General features: G+C 53.2%; 1 protein-coding gene across 3 annotated transcripts; it reads right to left on the bottom strand.

Moving 5' to 3' along the window:
• Window positions 1-3,956: 3,956 nt before the first annotated feature.
• CARD10 (caspase recruitment domain family member 10) lies at window positions 3,957-19,942 on the bottom strand. 3 transcript variants are annotated; one of them, XM_032687635.1, is made up of 21 exons: window positions 19,861-19,942; window positions 17,731-17,949; window positions 17,221-17,358; window positions 16,561-16,886; window positions 14,553-14,735; window positions 14,039-14,194; window positions 13,772-13,897; window positions 13,448-13,642; window positions 13,212-13,349; window positions 12,341-12,456; window positions 12,047-12,087; window positions 11,248-11,368; window positions 10,601-10,781; window positions 9,671-9,794; window positions 9,078-9,318; window positions 8,725-8,794; window positions 8,275-8,374; window positions 7,647-7,805; window positions 5,883-6,004; window positions 5,127-5,242; window positions 3,957-4,880 (listed from the first exon to the last, which is right to left on the bottom strand). In XM_032687635.1, exons 1-21 carry the CDS (start codon window positions 19,865-19,867, stop codon window positions 4,673-4,675), a joined length of 3,087 nt encoding a protein of 1,028 aa, XP_032543526.1. In that variant the 5' UTR covers window positions 19,868-19,942; the 3' UTR covers window positions 3,957-4,672. The 3 variants fall into 3 exon arrangements, with proteins under 3 accessions (XP_032543526.1, XP_032543527.1, XP_032543525.1); XM_032687636.1 differs by having other exon boundaries at window positions 8,275-8,368; XM_032687634.1 differs by lacking the exon at window positions 19,861-19,942 and having other exon boundaries at window positions 17,731-18,019.
• Window positions 19,943-21,029: the final 1,087 nt, after the last annotated feature.

The following is a 21,029-nucleotide window of genomic DNA, read 5'->3' as shown; positions in this document are numbered from 1 at the left end:
TGTGGGCTCTGGTGAAGGTAAGGTGCAGGGTCCTATATTGTTCTTGGGAAGAACGTTTTTTACCCCAGGAATTCCCTCAGCTCCAAACTTTTCCTCTGGACACAGGTCTGAATTGCTGTCCCTGCCCTTTAATCCCAGCCTGCCTCCCCAAAGCAGGACAGTGTGTCCCCTTCGGCCTCCCCCCAGCCCCCCATGCCCCAGAGTCTCAAGTTGGGGTGTGAACCCCACTTCTGACACCCCTCTCCCAAACCATGATCCAGATACTCTCTGATCTTGAAGGTCTTTTTTTCTTCTGCCTCCAGCCACACAACTCCTGCCCTCCACTCCATCTCACATTCCCACAGGATACCCAAGGACATTCTGCTGCCCAGGTGACTTCAGAACCAGTGATATTCACAGGAACAGGTACACCAGATAGTGTGATGGAGAGCCTGCTGCCTCCCTTTCAATCATAGAATCATAGAATGGTCTGAGTTGGAAGTGACCTTAAAGATCATTCAGCTACAAGTGCACTGCCATGGACAGGAACACTTTCCACTAGTCCAGGTTGCTCAGAGCCCTATCCAACCTGGCCTTGAACACTTCCAGGGATGGGGTTAAGCCTCACCTCTGAGTTTATATCCCACCCAAGTCCTTGCTGCTGTACCAGGGCTGAGCTCAGCAACTTGTCCTTTGTGGCTCTTGTGTTGTCCATGACAAAGCTTCCTTTTCCCCTTTCCTGGGCAAGGAAGGGGGGTATCTCCTCTCTTTGGAAAACCCCAGAGACCCATAGGCACAGCAGCAAAATGTTACCTACAGCTCCTTCCTCACTGCCCCGCTGCACCATCAGACACAGGTGTGCATCTCCCCTGGCCACCCTCGCTCCCAGCCATCTGGTTGTCAACAAGGGATAGGGATATCAGAGACCCTCAAAAGGTATGAGAGCTCCTCCTAAGATAAAGACCACCATAGAGGGGAAATTTTGGGGTCAGCACCGCAGATTACTGCATTCTGTTGCTGGTTCAGTTTGATTTGGGGTTGATGATGACCATGCAGGTCCCCTTCACACTACCTGTAGGCCACTCTACAGAGCAGCCAGAGGGGTACAGAGAGACAACCAGCCCAGGAGGGGGATGATATCCTTACCCCCACCCCAGCTTCTCTGTACAGCGAGTGGGGGATAGTAGTGCTCTACATAAGCTGCCAAAATCAGAGCACCTCCTCAGGGAGCTGCAAGCTGTGGGCATCCAATCTCAGCATACTAAAAAAATAAAAATAAAAAGTAATAAGAAGGGGACCCAGGAGAAATGGTAGGAGTGCAGAATGGCTCCATGTGGAAAAGGGCACCCCCTCCCTGTGCACATGTCAGACCATAGGACCTTAGAAAACAGGGGCAGGGCAGGGATCAGGGTCCCTCTGTTCCACGCTCCCACCATGTGTCCGGACGTAGACACTTTCCGGGCACACAGGGAAGATTGCCCCACAGGGCTAAAACCATGTGCTCAGTTTCCCCAGGTCTCAGACACACACTTTCACCCTAGCCTTGTCCCTGGGTACAACTTTTTTCTTTTGTAAGGAAGAAACCACTGAATCCACTTCCCTCCCCCACTGTATTTCTCCAAGTCTCTCTCTAGCCTTCCCCTGAAGCAAGAACATCTCCAGAGCACCTCCCATATCCCTTTGGAGGGTCCCTGCAGGTTTTATTTTTAGATTCCTTTGAATAGTGATGCTTACAGGGGGCAGGGAGGGGGAGTCATTCACCTTCAGGCCTTACATTACTGCAGGGATGTGAACCTGGTGTGACTGATCCACTGCCTCTATGCTCAATACTGGGATTGTTCCCACAGCTAGCCACTGCTCCTGAACCAGAAATTAACCTCCCTGAGTGTTCCTGCCACACTCCAGCAGCCCCAGGCAGTTGCAAAGGCATCTTCCATGTCTCCCAGGCATCCTGCAGCACTTCCCAACCTGGCTTAGGAGATCATCTGGGAGGGAAGGATGGGACAGAGGCAGAGGAGCCTTAGTGATGTCCCCAGAAGATGTTACAAATATAATTCAAAGCTACCTTGTACAGAGCATGGTGCCAGAAAGCTCTGCTGGGACAGGGGGCCGGCGTGGACAGGGCTGGTGACTTCCCAGGGTGACACACATGATGCCATGCTGATTCCCTCCCTGGAGGGAAAAATGGTGTTCTTGGTGACTCTTTACAGGGGCTTGCACAAAACTGTTACAGCTGGTAGTTGGTGCCCAGGGCTGCTAATTGCAGTCTGCCTGTTACCTAACCCATGACTCATTCCTCCAAGCAGGCAGCCACCCCCCCCAAAGGTACAAAGAAGGTGGGCTGGGGCGTGCAGGGCAGTGGGAAGGCATTTATGTTTGCCTTGGAGCCCTCTGCCCCGCTTCTCACCTGTGTCCAGAACAAATTAAAGCTGGATTTTGAAAGCCTCGGGGAAGACAAATTGGATAAAGAGAGCCTGGAAGAAGCCTGGAAGCAGGCAAGGCAGTGCCTCCTGCTGCTCAGCTACCTGAGCAGTGCCAACCTGCCTCCCAGCAACCTTCTTTTGCCTCCCTTTCCCTCCAGCTGATGGCCCAGGGAGGTGCTGGGGGACATGTTTCTTTGGGCACCAGCAAGTGCTAAGCTGGGAGCACAGCCTGACTGCCCAAAATGGGAGGGCTGGCTTTTTACCACCTTCAGCCTAGGCCATAGGGCTGGGGCTGGCTCTCAGTGACAGCAAGGGCAGTTGGAATTTTCAAGCCCTGAGTCAGTGCCTCATACAGAGTGTTTTTCCTGGATACTCAAGCACTATGTTTTTTCCTGCAAAGTTGCAAATTCTAATCTCCAAACCCATGACAGGATGGATGAGAACTTGTTTTGGGACTTGTCTTCTCATCAGCTCAACAAGAGTCCCACTTTGTTTGCCCGCAGGGCAAGTACCCTCCCAGGGGGCTGGCTGTGCTGGGATGCTCAGGCTGCATCCCCTGGAGTGGGTGGCACTTGGGAGCTTTCATCTGGAGCTATGTGTATGCCAGTTCCCCCTTCCCTGAGAGGAGAGTTGCATGGCTCCAGGGCAGACCTAGGATTTTGCTCTACATTTTAGTGACTGCAAGTTAAAATCTTCGTTTTCTTTCCTCCCCCCTTCACTGTCGTCCTCATAAAAGACACAGGCAACTGGTTTAGAGCCTGAAATAACACCTCACAGGGGACTCGTGAACATCAGCAAGTTAATCTTTGCTCAGAGCTTCAAAAGTGCATGGCACTAGCAGTGCCAAATCACAGGGGCAAGGAGGACACAGAGAGGACTTGACTGTGGTGCTGGTTGCCCATCTTCTCCCATTAACCTCAGAATCAGTGGACCCAGCTCTCTGCCTGACCACGTGCCCCATGAAGTCTCACAGAGCCACAGATTTCATTTTCTTCTTACATGCCTCAGGAAAGACCACCTACCACCACCTCTCCACGGCATGGGTATCCCGGCACCCCTTTCCCCCAGTGGGTCTGATAATGGCAATTGGTCAGGAATCATAGGTGAGCACTGCTGCAGCTACCCAAACCCTCTGTCTTCCCTCTGCCAGAGTCTGAACCCATGCTTGGCCCTATGTTAAGGTGAGAACCACCTCTTTCAGGGACACCATCCCCCCTTCTCTTAGCAGCCTGGCTGGGCTCAGTCTCCCTGTTGTCCCCCAGGAGGATGAGGTAACTGGCTTGTCACTTAACACTAATCAGGGCATGGAGGGATGTGAACCTCTAGGGACTCAGCCAGACACATCAAGTGAGCTTTTCTCTGACTTTTCTAAAGTAACCTGGCCAACATCAGCACTGGGGAGAGGCAAGGGACTGAATGCCAGGGAGTAAGTAGAAAAGAGAGGGGACTTAGTCTGTGGCACACTTAGCCTGTCCTCTACCCACACCTCTTGCTGCCCTACCACAGCAGATTCAGTGCTCCCTCCTTCCCCTAAAGGGCTGGCCTAATGGAGAAGAAAAATATTCCACTGTGCATCGACCATACCTTCCCAGTAACACACAAGCCCACAGCCTGCCACCCATTCCCATTATGAATGGTATTTAATTCTCCTTTACACACGGTTTGCCAATAAAAGGCTCCATTAATAATTTACAAGCAATAAAGAGTACAGCTCCTATAAAACGAGGGTTTGTTGCAATCTTAGTGTCACTCCAGCCGCAGTGAGGCACAGGCATATAAGCCAGGCTCCCTGTGCCCTGGGGCCAGAGGTGAGGTAGACAGGGGAAGAGGGGAGGCAGAGCACACGGTGCCACAGGGCAGGGGAGATGGTGGCGATGGGAGAAGGACTTCAAATGTGTGTGAGAGATGCTCCTACACAGCCTGATCCCACGCTTTTCCCCTGCGTTCCCTATCTGTCATCTGACCACGTACCAGAGACAAGGGCAGCCCAAGGTAATGGGGAGCAGCCCAGGAAGGCGGCTTCCACCGTGATGGCAGAAGACATCTCTCCAATAAAATACAGAAGGCTCAGATGGGGGAGGCAGTACATGTTACTTCCCAGTTCTTGGTGGCCCTCAAGGGGACCAGAAAGGCTACCCTTGGGGGCCTTTGCTGCCAGCATCCCCTTGGGGGGGAAGAACACACTACCTGGAGGGGCTCAGGGAGGCAGGGACCTCCAAGAACAGCTCTTAGGGACAGTAGCTGGCAGTACCCGCTCTGCTATCCCTAGCTCAGTCATTGCCCTCCTCAATCCACAGCGGGCGGGTTTGCTCCTGAAAGATGCATCCACGAACAACCTTAGGCAGCTCCTCAGCATGGGTCCAGGCATGGGGCTCCACACGGGCCCAGGAGCACGGCAGAGTGTGGAGAGCCTGCTCCACACCACGGCACACCTTCAGCACCTCAGAGTCCCGCTGGCCCGCCTTATCCAGCAAGCTCCTGGGGAAAACACAGGGACAAATGTTACCCTTGGCACAGAGAGATGGGGTGACAAAACCACCCAGGAACTCCCTGACATGTACAAAAAGCCAGTTTTCCTGCCTTTACTCCCCTCATAGCAGCCAACCCCAACACACATATCAAGTGCTCTCACCTGGTCCTTGTTCTCCCTCTGAACAGAGCCAAGCCTCTGGACATCTCTCCTCCCGTGATACCCTTCATCCATGCCACTCTGTCTTTTCTTACCTGAGTCCTCTAACGTTCTTCTCAGTGACCTCGACATGGATAACGATGGGGTATATTTCACTTTTAATTAGATCCCTCACACCCTGAACTCCCAGCTGTAGCAGGCAGTGTTTATTCTGGAAGGGAAATTGAATAGATTTACTGATTTAAATGGAGAAAAAATAACCCCAGCCCCTGACAGTTACATTAAATCAAACCCCATACTGTGTAATATCATTGCTTTTCCAATACTAATTCCATTAAAAGTGAGATTTATGGACACTATCAAGCGGGAAGGGGAGAATTAAAGAGCAGGGTCGCCCATTCCATCACTGCCAACCTGGCCCAAGAGCCCACCGGACCCCTCTCTCAGCCACAGCCCATCTTCACATCCCCTTTGTCATCGCTGTCACCCACAGCCTCACACTTCTCTGTCTGCCCTGAGCAGAGCTATTGCCACTTTGGTGAAGATGAGGAATGTGAGAGCAGGCAGGTCATTTCTGCATATGGCATGTCCCACCACCTCCCCCACGAATCCTCATTTGCCATTTATTTTATCTGAGCTCATCAGAGACTCAGGGAAGGAAATGTCCGTATCTGCTGCTCCACAACTCCACAGCACCTGGATCTAAAACACTCTCCAAATTACACAGCCCCCAAGCAAGCAGCTCCTTCTCTATCACTACACCACTCTCCCTCTTCCCCTGTTCTCCTCTTCTCCAATCTGAATGAGGTGCCCCATCCTAGCTCTCTCTCTGCAGACAAAAAGCTAATCACCTTCTCCATCGCCTCCCGGATCGTGCGGATTTGCCAGCTCTCCCTTGGGTCCTGCGGGGCAGTTCTAGACACAGAGTACTCCTGAGCATGGGTAGCGCTGGGATCTCCTCCTGCCAGCTTCTCTGCGAGCCAAGAGGAGATATGAAAAGGGAGACGTCAGTCTTGCAATACTTTCTACCTCTGATCCTGCACGTTTGCTGCTGAGCAGGTGCTTACTGAGTCCGGTGTTTATGGATTCTGGAGAGCAAGTCTAATTATACAACATTATGTGCTGGCATGGATCTTCTGCAGCTTTCTGGTATGGAACAAACAAGATATCACAGCTGAAGACACCTTTCATGGCAAGAGTAGCACCTTGTGTTGCACCACAGCAGCCTAAGCTGGCTCACGGACATTATCCACCCTCCTCCCCACTGCTTCACCATCCCAAGCCTCCCAACAGTGTATGGCAGAAAAATAACCACTCTCTTTTGCCAGTTAGTTTTTCTGCAGGATTTGAGAGCTACATGGCCTCATAGATGGCTCCAGTGAGTAGCACAGCTGTGGGGAGGTAAGAGGAATGTGCATCCGGGCATGGAGAGTAGGAGGAAGATGGGGAGCAAGTTGAACCTCCTTTTGCTGGTGGCAGCCTGAGCCACTTCCCCTGCTCAGAGGCAGAGGGAGAGCACCCAGCAGCCGAGCCAGCGCCAGGCAGGAGAGCAGCAGAGGTGATGCTGAGACAGAGAACTGCAGGCAGAGCTGGCAGTACAGCAAGCTGCAGTGTGGTCAAAGCAATGACTGCCAGATGCAGTAACTCACAACAGAAGCTGACACAATGCACACCTGGCTTGGGAGCCACAGGCTCTGCAGCCCAGTGTGGCTGAAGCAGGTGCTGGGCTTTACCTGCTGACCATGCTGCTCTAGGCAGCTGCTCACACTGCCACGGAAACACAAGGAGGGAATATAATAAGGCTTTTAGGAGCTGCTCATTCCTAAGATAGAAATAAAGTGATATATTTAGGAGAAGGCATGTTTGGAACTGGGTACAGAGCACGTTTCAGTTATCCCAAGGCCCAGGCTGGCCGGGCATCCTCTGCTACCTCTGGCTGGTGGCACATGTACTTCCTAGGTAGACATGGATCCTGCAAAGCCCTGTTTCCTTTGCAGGCAGCAGGCTCCTGTGGAAGATCAGCTGGCTGAGGAGTTCTTCAAAGGAAAACAGAGGCAGCAAAGAAAAGAGATATGGCTTGGGTCTCATAGATTACTTTCCTTCCCATGAAGCAGGCAAAACTGGCAGGGGGGGATGGTTTTCACCCTCAGTGTAAATTCCCATCTGCAGTAAAGGCATCAAAGCAGGTCCCCATGCAATGTGAGGGGGACCCTGCAGAGGGCTCAGCAGGACGGGATACATGGCCAACTCACTCAGCTAAGAAGTCCAGTGGCCAAAATTTTCAGAGCCATGCTTTTTCAGCAAAACAGAGATTTTTCAGTACCTTCATAATCACCCCTCCAAAAAATATACTGGCCCATTTTTCAGTCCTGCAGTTGGCAAAGGAAGAACTCAAAACACTGGGAAAGGAGAGCAATGAAGAAGTGAGGAGCAAGAAGGAAAGAGGGAGTTGTCTTCTTTGGGCAACATCTTAGCTTCCCACTGTATGGCTAAAAAGTGGCAGGAGAAAAAAAGGGAAAGTAGGCTTTGGAGGTAGGAGACTCTCGTTCTTTACCTCATTCAGCCACAGGCTACTAAAACAGCCCTGGATGTGCCAACCACTCATTTGTGCCTACCTGCTGGGCACACATGGAAGTCCAGGCGAGAGGTGGGCAAGTCCAGCAGGTTCCTGATGAGCCGTGGTACAATGCAGTTTGGTGACAGCACCACAGGACGGGGTGCCTTGACCACCACAGGGCGCACCAGGCTGTAAGGCTTCAGGTTCATGTCTGGGTCTGGCAGACAGGAGCGAAGAAGAGAAAGCCAAAGGTGAGAATGAGCCTACAGATCATCCCATTCTTCCTGTGCCACCCCCTCATCTTGAATTATGTAGGTACCTACCAACCATCTCACACCCCAGGAAAGATCCTACCCCAGTTACAACATTTGCTCATGGGCAGATACCCTAGATGTGGATCCTCTGCCCATTTCCTGGGACTCCCTTGAGTTACACACCAGTTTATTCTCCATAAAAAGTTAGATGACCCCAAGAATGACAGCAGCAATGGAAAGCCCCAGAAAACCAGAGGAAAGGGGCAGAGACTTTAAATATGCATAAACTTCTCAAAATTCCATTAGCAGAGTTATAAGAGGGATCCTGGGCAGAAAGACTGAGGCATCTCAGATGCCAGTGTCCCTTCAGTGCCCACAGGGCACAACTGGGTCTCCAAGAATGACAGGGCAGGTGCAGGGCTAACAGCTCACCTGAGCAGGGGTCCAGCCACAGCTGCTGAGGGGGCTGTTCTGGGCTCCTCTGTGGTTTGGATTTCACCAAGCGCAGTTGGTCCAAGGCCCGTTTCTTTAGCTGAGGAGAAAGTGAAGAGCATAAGGCTGAGAACATTGATCTTTTCACACACACACACACACAGAACTGGCTGTAGAACACCCTCTGGCAAAAAGGATGGAGCACTCTTACAAAAAGTATGGGCTTGGATCTGCTGCCCATTGGGTTCAGCCTGAGATGTGGGGAAGTGGTAGAAAAGCAGCCACAGAGCAGTAACACTGCCTGGGCTATAAGCCCCTGCTTTGCTTTCTAACCCATCTGCCACCTCTGTATGGGTTGCTTTACCAAAAGAGTGGGGCAGATTGCATGCTGAGGTGGTGGGATGGCTATGAGCACACACATGGCTTTCATTGCCTGCTTCTTTGGCTTACGTTATTTCTGTGGCCTCTCTGCTGCCCAGGCATCTGGCCCTTCTCCTGGATCTTCAAAAGCTGGTGAGCCCTGAAAAGACAGAGAGCTTGCACTCAAGCAACTCCAAAGGCCCTAGGGACCATAGCCTGCTGTGATCTTCTTCACCGGCCCTATAGACCTGCTGAAGCATAGGCATATCATTCAACCTCCCGGTCTCTCAAGGGCTCCCAAACACTACCACGCTGGTCCCCATGCAAGGCTTGGGCATCCCACACCATTGAGAGGCCAGTCTGCACTCCTCATGACTGTTAGGGGATGCTCACCACAGATAAATGGAGCAGGTACCCCCTGCCTTCCTCCTCACCCTAGTTACCTGCTGTAGTTGGGCACTGTCCCCTTGTCCAGGTCCCGCATGGTCAAGGGATCAACACGCGAGCAGTACCACTCCAGACGCCCTTTGTGCATGGTGTCCGTGACATGGAGGATCTCCCGACACTTCACACACAGTGCATACGGGTCTGATGGCTCCAGGAGGGACAGGTTGGTGCGTACGTAGAACGAGTCTCCAGAAAACTTCTTCCCTTCTTCCAGGGCTTCTCGCAGAGGCTGGTATCCTGGAGCACAAAACATGGGTCACCACAGGTGGTGACACAGGAGACAACCATCAGCAATAAGATAGGCCAGTCCCCAGCACAGTTGTGACACTAAGGATTGGGGTGGGGGGGTGCAGAGGAGGCAAACAGACAGAAGGTCTGTACCTCCATCCCGTAACTCAGAGGATGCACAAGTCACACCAGACAGGGAAAGCTACTGGAGCTACGGCCAACCCGTGTCAGACATGGTGGCCTAGGACCAAACAGGAGAGGAGAGAGAATAACTGAGATTTATCTCCAGGGCTGGGTGGAAGATCTAGAAGGGGAGGCAGAGAGCTCAGGCTCAAAGGAGACCCATCTGCTAGCACCTTACCTTCCAGGTCCAGCTGAAAGATGAGACTAGAGGGCTCATCCCAGTGCAGCAGGCTCAGGTAGGCAACCTCCCGTGTGCAGTTCTCCAGGGAAAGCACCTCTTCCTTCAGCGATGGCACCCTCAGCTAGCAAGGACCCAATGCTGTTAATCATAAGGTCTGGAAGAGCAGGCTCCCCCCAAGCTTCCTCACCCATCAGGGTTACACAAGAAATGTTACAGAGTAAGACCGGTCTGGGAAAAGCTACACCCGAGGGCAAGGCATCCTCAGTCTGCCTCTGGCTCCCTCTTCTGCCTCTGAAATACCTGCTGTCGGCCACTACCCAGTCTGGATGCTGGACTGCCATGAATGGAAACGCGTGTGCGTGAATGCGTGTGGGAGCAGGAGCACTGGTTTGTTTTCAGTTACAGGTGGGATATTAACTCAAGCAGTGTAGCTGTATTTCAAGTGGTGTCATTCTTAGCAAAACAAATGCCCTTCCTTCCCTCCAGGAGTTTTCTTCAGAACAATTATTCTCTGTAGCTCAGGAGGGTCACAAAGGTCTGAGAGATCGTGCTCCAAAATTGATTGCTTTGCAATGGGCATGTGCAGGATGCGAACTGCTCTGAAAACCTAAAAGGTGAAAGACAACTCCAGGGACACACACATCTTAATCGTGTGACTCCTTTTTGTTTCTCCCCACCCACAGCTCAAGGAAGTGTTTCAGAAGGTCTCAGCATTTTTATATGCACAGGTACACTTGAGTGCCATGAGACCTGGATGGGTGTTTGTGCTGTATAAAGCTCTAGGCAGGGAACAGTCCTGGGAAACAAGAGAAATGGAGGTGGACTTAAAGTTGGGTAGAGGTCAGCTTGCACTGGGGATCACTTCACACCCCTCGCAACATCCCAGGTGCCGTGCAAACCCACAAAGTTAGCCCTTCCCAGACTCACCTCAATAAGCCGGCACCCTTCCCTGAGTCCTGCATCCATGACCCGTGAGCCTGGCTTGACCCACTGGACATAAATCCCTGTCCTGTTCCCTCCAAGGATGGAGATGTCTGATCCAAGCCTCTTCTCCTGGGGTGAAAGGTTGCTGGGGTGACCCACACTAGTGAGCTGTACCACCAGTGACCTGGCAAGGAGAAATGCCAAGTCTGGCAACTGAAGTTTACTGCCTTTTCTAAGAACCAGTCCCCCATGCCTTGTGTCCAGCTACCTGGTATTTACTGCAGTGTAGAGCTCATGACTCACAGTGCACCAGAGCTTACAAACCCACACAGCCCTTTCCATCCCACCAGCCCCAACACTGAAGCCAAGCTGGGCCCTCATGGTCCTTTCCCTACCTAGACATATGCATGTCCAGCCCAGGGCAACATCCCCACACCCCTGCCATAACAAACGGGACAGTACAAGAAATTGAAGTCCTGCTAGGAAGCAAGGACTGTAGGGTCTTCATTTCTCTCCTCTCTTACTAGTGAGAAAGAGCCCGCAAGGGGAGAGGCAGAAAGGAAGGGTCTCCCAGGCATGGTCTCCTGACACCACAAAATGTCCCTTCAAGCAGCTGGCACAGCGTGCCTAGGTTAGAGAGCAGCAGTCACCTCCTGGTGACCTCCTTGCGGCTGGGAAGCGTGGACAAGCAGATCTCAGACTTCACCCTGGTGTAGTTGCTGCTGGAAGAAGAGGAGGAGGCCCCGAGCAAGGTGCTAGCAAAACTGCTGCCTAGGAAAGAGCAAAAGGGAGAGAGGGAGCATATCACCTCTCCTAACATTGCAGGGAGCTAATGTTCTCAGGGTGGCAAGGATCTGTCACCATCTCCTGGCTGTTTTCTAGCATCTGACTGGAAAATTGAGGCTGCAGGGAGGCTTTGAACAGTCACTCTCATGGGAAGGGCTTTCCAACAAGCAAATCTTCATTCCCTTTGTCAGCATTTTGGTCAGAAGGCAACAGCAGCCTGGGCCACCTGGATGTGCCCAGAGATCAGCCACCAGTGCCCACCATAGGACCTGCCAGCATCAGGAGCTTCACTCCAGAAGATTTACAACCCATCACCCAGGCAGTAGCAGACAAAGGGAATATCCAATAACAACCCAGGGCAAGGGCATTTACCTCTCCTGTTACCTACTCCCCCAAATCCACACCACCAACACAGCTTTCGATGAATAAAACAGAGCTGATACGCATAGCTACCTGCTCTGCAGAGGAAAAGCCAGCTTTTCCAGCTGCTGTGCCTAACAAGGCATGGGGGGGTGTGTGGGTCCATAGCACCCTGCTACAACTGCAGAGCCCTCACACTGAGCTGCACAAAGGTGTGAGGGAGGGTCAGTTGTCCAACCTCTCTCCCCACAGCTACCACTTCTTTTTAGCTAACCCCTTTGTGGAAAGCCCCCACCCTGGTACCTGTTCCATCTTCGATGCTGCTAAATGAGCCACAGGACAAGCTACAAAGGAAACACAAAATGGATCTGTAAGGCCGCAGCTTTTCCAAAGCCTGTTTGCATTCTGTTCTCAATCCCACCTCCACAGACTCCCCCGCCGCCTACAAGCACCCCCACAGCCAGCACACAGCTCCTAGCCAGCCTTCCCACTCTCAGTTCCCACTCCAGGATATCTCCTAACCGTGCCAGGCAGCTCTCCCTGGCCCCCACAAACCCCACAGAGGAGACCCAGACTCCAGTAGCTCCCAGCAATCACCTTTTGTAGGGCATGCACCTATCTTCCCGCTGCCGACGGAGGATGGAGCCAACGCAAGGAGGGAAGGGGAAGGTGGAAAGGCGGTTGATATCCTTCTCACTCTCAGGAGTCACGTCCTTGGGCAGAGCGAAAGAGAGATGCTTGCTAACATCAACCCAGCACCAACTCTCCCCTCCCATCAGGCCAGGTTGCAAACAGCTCCTCAGATACCACATCCATCTTTAGGGATAACCTACATCCTTCCAAACTCCCAGAGACACTTTGTTTTCCCAAGCAGATAGCTCAGATAGAGATCCATGGCTCTGCATCCCCATCTTTTTGCAATGTACAAGCTGTGCGAGCAGTAGCAGATGAAGAGAATATCTAATCTTGCCCTTATCACTTCTAGCCACTGAGCACCTAGAGGTGTGAGTAACCTGTGGGACTGCCCATTTTTGGGTGCTCTAGGATGATAGTTCAAGGAGTCAAAGGAAAGAACCTGACTCTCTTAAATACGTGATGTTGCTACAGGATTCAAAAGAGCTTGGATTTCTCCCCAAGAATGCATAGATTAAACAGTATTTTGGGGAGGATAATATATTACATAAGGCTGTTGATTTCTAGCATGTCATACAGGACAAAGAGAGTTTTCCTTCCCCCTCTTCCCCACTCAGCTGAGCACTGCACACTTTGCAGCATAGGCCAGTTTGTCAGAGACTGAGAGAGCAAAGCTTTACAAGCTAGATCGGTTCATGCCTTACATATGATCCCACGCCCAGCCTCCCACCAAGTCACAGCCCCATGAAGAACCCACTCCAAATGCCCCTCCTGAGTAGTGTGGGTCTCCGCTGCCTTCATGCTGAGGGTCAGCCTCTCACAGCCAAGCACTCACCATGCTCTGAACAGCTGAATCCCCTGGGAATGGAGTAACAGAAGTCCCCAGAGCATCCATGAGCCCAGTCGTAGTGTTGTCTATGAGACTCCAGGTGCTGCTGAGGTTGGAGCAGAGGGAGTAGGAAGAGCTGCACATCTGGGAGAGAAGGGACTCCATCATCCCATTATATCCCCCAGAAATGAGTTCTGACCCCTCTGCCTTCTCTCTTCCCTCTTCTTTCTAGCCACCCTCACCTTGCCCAGGATGCGGCTGCCTTGGCATCGCTGCAGCTGTGCCTCCAGCGTGCTGTTCAGCCCTTCTGCCTGGCTTAGCTTGCTTAGGAGTTCATCCCGCTCCTCCTCCAGGGCCCGCACACGTTTGCGGTACTGGTCCTTCTCAATCAGGCTCTGGGAATATTGTAGCTGTACCCCATCACGGCTCTGGATTGCCTGCAAGGAGCTAGAGTGAGAAAAGGCAGAGAACTCCCACCCTGGCACGGATGGACAAGATTCACTGGAGAAGGAAAGGGTATCCAGAGCAGAGACAAATGCCGTGCTGGGAGATGGAAAGCAATTTACCTGGTCCCGCTCTTTTTCGATCTCCTCCAGCTGCAGGAGCACTGTGTTCATACGATGCTTGTAGAGATCACAGTCCTTCTGCAACGTCCGGTATTTCAGCTGCAGATCTTCCACCTCCTGTAGGTACTGGTAACAGCAAGCAGCAAGCATTAGCTCTCCTGAAAGTGACTGCTGTGGCTTCACAGCCCCCTCCCTTCCCTCTCTTCCAGGCCCTGTTAGGTGTGCAAGGACGGGGAATGGTGATGGGGGCAGTGATGGATGCTCTACCTTATCCCTCAGCTCTTCAGCCCACTGCAGCTCATTCTGCAGGGAGTTGAGTTTCTGACAGAGATCCTGCCGGTCGTCTTGGGCTTCCTTCCAGTCATGCTCCAGGATATCCAGCAGGATCTGCTCAGAGCCTGGCACTGGACCCTCACCGGGTGTCTAGAAGGTGAGAAGGCACTGTCACTGCACCACAAGCACCAAGGGAGTACCAGACCAGGGCAATGACTGGAGGATTGGCACAACTGCCATCATCACTCCTGCATTGATCTACTGTGCACTCCAAGGCGCTAAGTCACACCTGTGAGCACATCCAAGAGTTACAGGGCTGGAAACAAGGACCCATCACTACCCAGACCCGGAAGCAATGGCAGCCACCACAGCCAAGCAATATGCTCAGAGGACAGGACAAGTCAGTCCAAAATAATGATTTCCCCCTCTTTCCAGTGCCTATGTAACCAGCACAGGGGGTGGCCCGGGAAAGGAGGTGACCTAGAGCCTGCCCTGCCCTGCCAGGTACCTGCAACATGCCCTGCAGCTCCTGCAGCGATGCCGTGAGGCGCTGGTTCTCAGCCCACAGCTCAGACACGGTGTCGGGGTGGCCCTGCTCCTCCGCCTCCCGCTGGGGTGGTGCGGATGCCTGTTTCCGCAGCAGGCTGCACTCCTCCTCTAGGCTGGAGACTTTGCATTTCAGCTGGTCCACCTGCAACCCAGGGAAGAAACACGGTCTGACACACACAGCCCTGCACCTCTGCCTTAGTGGGAGAGTGCAGCAGAGAAGGTGCTGGGCAGAAAACAGGCCTAGAGGTGAGTAAAGCAAAGGCTGGGCAACTATGTGAAGCAGTATCCTACTGCTGGGCCAGGGTTAACAGAACAGCTGCACAAAAAAGCTTTTCCCTCAGGGAAAGGAGAACAACGTACTTGCGTGAGCACATAAGAGTTTCAGGATCCTCTCTCGGTGCAACAACTTTCTCGCTACCCTGGGGCATCCCCAGTGACCTTGGACATGGTAGTCTATGTGTGGACATGGGACCTCTGATGCGCTGCCAGGGCCCGCAGTTGTGAGTGTCTCAAAGGCTCCTAGAGCAGCTGAGAAACAAATTCACAGCAGAAAAATCCACTGGAGGCTATTCAGTGTGGGGAGGCCACTTCTGGCCTGGGAAGTGTTTGAGGCTCAAGCTGCCAGAGGCTGCAGGGTACCACAGGGGCATTATCACACCCTGGCCTGCTTTCACACTCCTCCATCAACATGTCATGGGGGACAGTGGAGGTCAGTTACTGTTAGGAGGAAGAGAGGTCCTCACAGACCTATAACTGATTAGACTGATCAAAGAACAGGAGTTTTACATCTGAGTAAGGCTTTGAGAGGAAATGGGGCAAAGCCACCAAGAAGCACTGCCAAAATTGCCAAGGAGGGATTCAGGAACTGAATTACTTCTGTAAATCTGCATAAAAGATCTAGAATGACTTTTGGGAACCAGTCCTTTCTGAACCCCAGAGTCAGGAGGGGAGGGCAGGCTGCAACCCTGCTTCTAGGGGGATTTCTTCAGCCCAAGTTACCTACAAGTGATTCACCTCCCTTCTCCACAGAGGCCCCAGAGAGCTGGCATTGGCAGGAATACCAGATAAAAGGTAAGGGAGGATCCCAGCACTGGCAGAACAGAACGAATGAAAGGTAATCACAAGGCTGTGTGAGAGGTCCAGGCCCAGACTGGTAGGGGGAATGCCAGGAGGCAGCAGAGTACTGAAAAACGTCAGCTATTAATAGGTTCAGGGTAGGGCTGTCCTTGCCCAGGCAGGAAATGGGCGCATGTTTGCTGGAGGTGAGAGCTTGGCAGCTGGAGTGCAGTGTCACGAATTCCTTCAGCTATGCAGGGCATGAGTCTTACAAACGTCATGAGAGAGATGAGGAGGCGGTGGGGAGCGGCTGAGGGGATGGAGCCTGGGCCAAAAGGCTCCTAAGATCAGCAAGGTGGGCTGGGCAGCTCCAGACAGCACACAGGCACCCAGCACAGCTGCCTGCACAGCCACCATCCTCACTAGGGAGAGGAAAACACAAGCCCTTTCCCAGGGAAAAGGTAAATACAAGCACACAGCTCGACAGAATCAGCTGCCTGCCTGTGCCGCCTGGAGAGAGCAGGCAGCACAGGGCAACAAGTGCAGGAAGGAACAAACAGGGCATCTTGTGGTACCAGTGGCCAGGCTGAAAGCTGAGAGATGCCAGGGAAGGCATCACCCCTATTTCTGGCTCCTCTAGGTAACATACCTCCAGCTATGGCAGGAGCTGGTGGTGTATCTCCAGCTGCCCCAGGGTGGTGGTGAGCCTCCCACACTGTGCCCATGACTCGGCCTCTCTGCAGGGCACATTCCCATCAAAAGCAGGGGCATGAGCCCCAACACACGTCCCTCCTGCCATCAGCTCCTTCATACTCATGAGCCACCACGTGGGGACATCCGTGTGCATCCTTCTCAGCCGCCAGACCCCCACCACCTCCCACTGCCAACCCTTGCACTCCTCAGGATCATACCACCAGCTGCAGGTCCCTGCTTCGCAGCACGGCCATGTTCTTCTCCTCACAGAGCTGAGCATAGCGCATGGCCATCATGTAGTTCTCATCCTTCAGCCTCAGCAGCTCCACACTGTTGGAGTCCCACTCTTCTCTAAGCCGCTGGCAACGCTCCTGCACCTTGAGCAGCTCCTTCAGCTGCTGCTCCAGCCGGGTCTGCTCTTGCTCCAAAGCCTGGTTTTTCACCTGGAGCTGGTGTTCCTTCAGCAGGTGCTCTTTCCGTTGAGCCCTTACCTTCTTCACCTCCATCATCAGGAACTGAGTTAGTCCCTCGGGGCCTTCTTCATCTGGGGGGAGACAAAGGAGGATCTGTTCCTGGTTGCTGAAACAGGGGTAACCCCAAAAAACAGATTTGTCCAACACTGTCTTCCACCAAGAGGTGCCAAGCTCTCCTGTCAGTTTGCAGCCATTGTTGTCTCAGGCTTACAGCACCACAGTCCGTCACACCTGTATATGTGGCCCCCTTCCTGACAGTTGCAGAGCACAGAGCTGTAAGGGTTCCTCACACACCAGTAGCATGAACCTGGTTTTTATACAGGCACATGCACATGCACCTGCACAGATTTCTGGCCCTCCCCATGCAAGCAGCAACTGAAGGGAGAACAGAAGACCAGCTCCTACCCAGGATCATAGAGCAGCGCTGGGCTGGTTCCCTCCCCGTTAGCCGTGTGTAGTGCTCTGGGTAGTAGAACTCCAAGGATTCCAGGAAGGCTTCATAGCCTCTCTTTCCACGGCGCCGAAGGATGTCCATCAGGTAACCTGGAAAAAGGGAAGGAGTTAGGATGAATTCTGTGCAAAACAGAAAGAAAACAGCATAGCATAGCCCAGCTTCATGATATGAGAGTAGCATCTCTACCAGTTCTACTTCCATCCACAAAAATGGGACTGGCTAGAGGAGAGAATGGGGTGAGAGCACTGCCCTCATCTGTGTGTATGCAGGGGGAGGTCCACAGAGGATGAGAGGGAGGTCTGGGTGCAGAGCATCTCAGAGAACAACAAAGCTGAAGTAGCAGAGCAGTGGGAGGGAGCAGAAAGCCACCACCATATGCTGGGTACCCTTCACCGTGCATCAAAAACAGGTTGTTCCCACAAACCAGGCCACACTAAGTGCAAGTTTGTGTCTTCTCCCACCTGTCTGGTTGCTCTTGCAAGGGAATCGGCAGGAGTTCAGCACCTCCTCCTCATCCTGCTCATCTATCACGCGGCACTGGCGCAGGTATGGGGTGAGCTTCGCTGGGTTCAGGGAGCGGGTCAGCTGGTGTCGTGCACTCTCGATCTTCTCCCAGATGGAGTCTTCTTCCTCCTCCTGCTCTGAGAGGCTGCAGGCTCTGAGAGGGGCATTCTCCACGGCTGGAAGGATAAAAGGAAAGGATAAAATGACAAGAAATGGTGGAGGAGCACAGAAGGTGTGAGTAGGCATGGGAAAACATGGGTCGAGGTATGATTCTGCAAATGATTTGTTAGTCTTGCAAATGGGACTCATACATTGGAAGACATTTTACATACAAATCGGTTCAGCAGGATCTCGAGTGTCCACCTCGGGCCTTAGATATGCAGAAGGCAAGTGGTGCCTTAAGGGAGGAAGTCTACTGCAGGAAGTCCAGGGAAGATGACATCTTCATCCCTGAAGCATTCTTAAATTCCCCCCAACCATCACACATCATCCCTTTTTCCCCATCCCTGAGAATGGGAAATTCTCAGGACCAAGAGTTTTCACAGCCTGGGACGTGCTTTCTCATAGTGGGGCTGGAAAGGCTTGGGAATGAATCCCTCGGGATTCATTTGCCCTGTGTATGCCCCAAGCATCAGTGACCAAATTGAAGTTCTCAAGGGCACCATTCTAAAGAGCAGCTTGGCTACAAGAATTCGAATCAAGGGGGAATCACATAAGCATGTCTTTCACATATCTTCCACATAGCAGTATGGAGTCCTGAAAATACATAGCAACAAGGCAACCACTCTGCCAACCAAATAAAACAAGAGGGACCCTCAAGTCAATGGGCTGAAACCCCTTAGAGCCGTGATGAACCTGCTCCATTAAGTCCTACAAGCTGTGATGGAGCAGGTATGCGCAAGGAGCTCTCTCCCCAGCTGTGGATCAGCTCAACCAGTATTATCTATTTTCACTTGAGAAATAAAATCTGCTTCACAGGCCAGCACAAATCCTTTTAGCTGTCAAGGCAAAGCACAGCAAAGATCTGCTGAGACTTAGAAGCCGTCACTCCTCCAAAGCATGCATAGTCACCTGCCACTCTGGTGCTGGCATCAAATCCAGCTTTCATACCCTAGGCACACAAACATCGCTGGGGCGGTGTAGAGGTTCATGTTGCATGGGGGAAGGAAATGTCTCAATATTTGTCCTTTTCTTTGGCTTTTGGGGTTGTGATTTTTTCTCTTCTTGTGGTGACAATATCATGTTATTTCAGACAGACAAGTAGCACAGCAAGGAGGATGGCTGAGAGAACTGTGCAGAAGTTAATCCTCCAAATACAAACAAAGGAGGCTTGGGGTCTGGTGGCTGAAGAACATCAGGAAAAGAGAATCGTTGATTCCACAAAAAATACTCAAGTGTCTCATTTCCAGCATCTAAGAGCTTAAGAGCCTAAATACAGATACAGTTCTGGATTGTCCAAGGTTGAACAAAAACAGCGTTTCTTGCAAAAACTAAACTCTCATTTGAGACAGGGTCACTTGCCACATGGACACAAGTATGCAGGAGGAGGACGCAACGGAGGGACGCAACACAGATTGTCAAAACAGTTGCGCTGTTTTGAACTCCGCTTCTTGGCTACAGATTTATCACTATCAAAGTGTTTCTCCAAGAAACTGGAAGCAGCGACCAGCTTCTCGGCAGGCAGGCTCGGCGGACAGGGAGAGGCGGGAGGGTGGCGGGGGTAGGGGCGGGCAGAAGGTTCTAGGAGCCAGTACCCCCCTCGCTCCCGGGGTACCCCCCCTTCCCGCCCGGAGCTCCCCTCCCGCGGCGGGGCGGGCGGAGGGACGCAGCGCTTCCCTTTCGCCACTCCGAAGGCGCTGTTCGAGAAATGCCGAGCCGGAGGCCATTCCTGAGGAGGTGGCCGAGGAAGAGGAAAAGTGGCGCAAACATCCCTCCGACCACCCCCACCCCCAGCCCGAGCCCACGCGAAACCCACGCCCTGGGGCGATGCCGATGGGCGCGACAGCCGCCGGCTCCGCGGGAGAGGGGGCACAGTGGATCTCCGCCGCCCCCGGGACCCCGCTCCGGGGCGGAGGCTCGCCCCTTACCTGCCATTCCCGCCGTCGGGAGGGCTGCTTCCCGCTCCGCTCCTCGCTTCGCGCCGCGCCGCCGTCTCGCCGCCCGGCAGGTGTGTCTGAAGCGCTCTCCCCACCCCGCCGCACTTTCCCACCCTCTTTCCCTCCCTCCCTCTTCCAGCCGGCTGGGAGGGAACAGGCAAACCTCTGGGCTATGGACAGCCTACCTCTGCCCACCGGGGGTCGCGGGGGCACTCACCGGCGGGGCGGGGGCGGATCCCCGTCGGCCACTCCCGGTTTCTGAGAGCCTCCGGCCGCTCCTCACCTGGGCGAGCCGGGGAAGGGTTCTTCTCTCTGTGTGTCCCGTCCTTCTGACCCCCCTTGGTCCCCAGCCCGGGGATGGAGCTGCTCCCCGGAAGGATGTGGCTCGCTAGCCACTTCTCTTCCGAAACTCACCCGGCCTCACCTCCCGACAGACGGGCGGGAGAAGTGGGGGGTAACCGGCTTGGTCGGGGCTGTGCCCGGGTAGGATGGGCGGCTCTCTGGGCAACGTGCAGCCCCCCCCCCCCCCGCCCCAGCTCTTCCTGCAAAGAGGTTTGTAAAGAGGGGCTTTTTTTGCTTCAAGGGCTCCAGAAATTGTAGCCAGGTCACCCCAGGTGTAGAGCTGGCTCTGGATGGAGGGGGGATCCAAGCAAGGGGAAAAACTGAGAGTGCTGGAAAGAAGCCTGATCCAGGGCAAGAAAAGGTCCCACAGGCTAGATTTTGGTTCCAGTCCTCAGCTGTGTCCGTGGGTGGAACTGGGAGTGGAGGCACCCTGGGGCAGCGTGTCGGAGATGTACTCCAGGGCATGCAGAGGCTTGTAACCCCCAGCCTGACCCAGCACTGAGTTTCCCAGAGGTGGGATGCGGGAAAGCCTTTCTCTGGCCTGAATGGACTTGTATGTCCACACAGCATCCCAAAGAGTTTGCAGAGAGTAACCTCCAAATCTGCCATGTACTCAGTTGCTCATATCTGTGCATACCACTGGGACAGAGGGCTCTGGAGAGATGAAATTGGATACCATGGGCCAGTCCTAACATCATATGCCTCCCCCTTCGAGGCTAAGGTGTTTTTAATTTTCTCTAGCAACCCTATCTCACTCTTATTTTATCACTCTCAGCTGTGTCAGACCTCAGTGGCCAGGACAGACAGTGCAGGCTCTA

This window comes from Chiroxiphia lanceolata, chromosome 5 (assembly GCF_009829145.1).
Source record: "Chiroxiphia lanceolata isolate bChiLan1 chromosome 5, bChiLan1.pri, whole genome shotgun sequence".
Lineage (NCBI taxonomy): Eukaryota > Metazoa > Chordata > Aves > Passeriformes > Pipridae > Chiroxiphia > Chiroxiphia lanceolata.
This window is presented reverse-complemented; position numbering and strand designations above follow the sequence as displayed.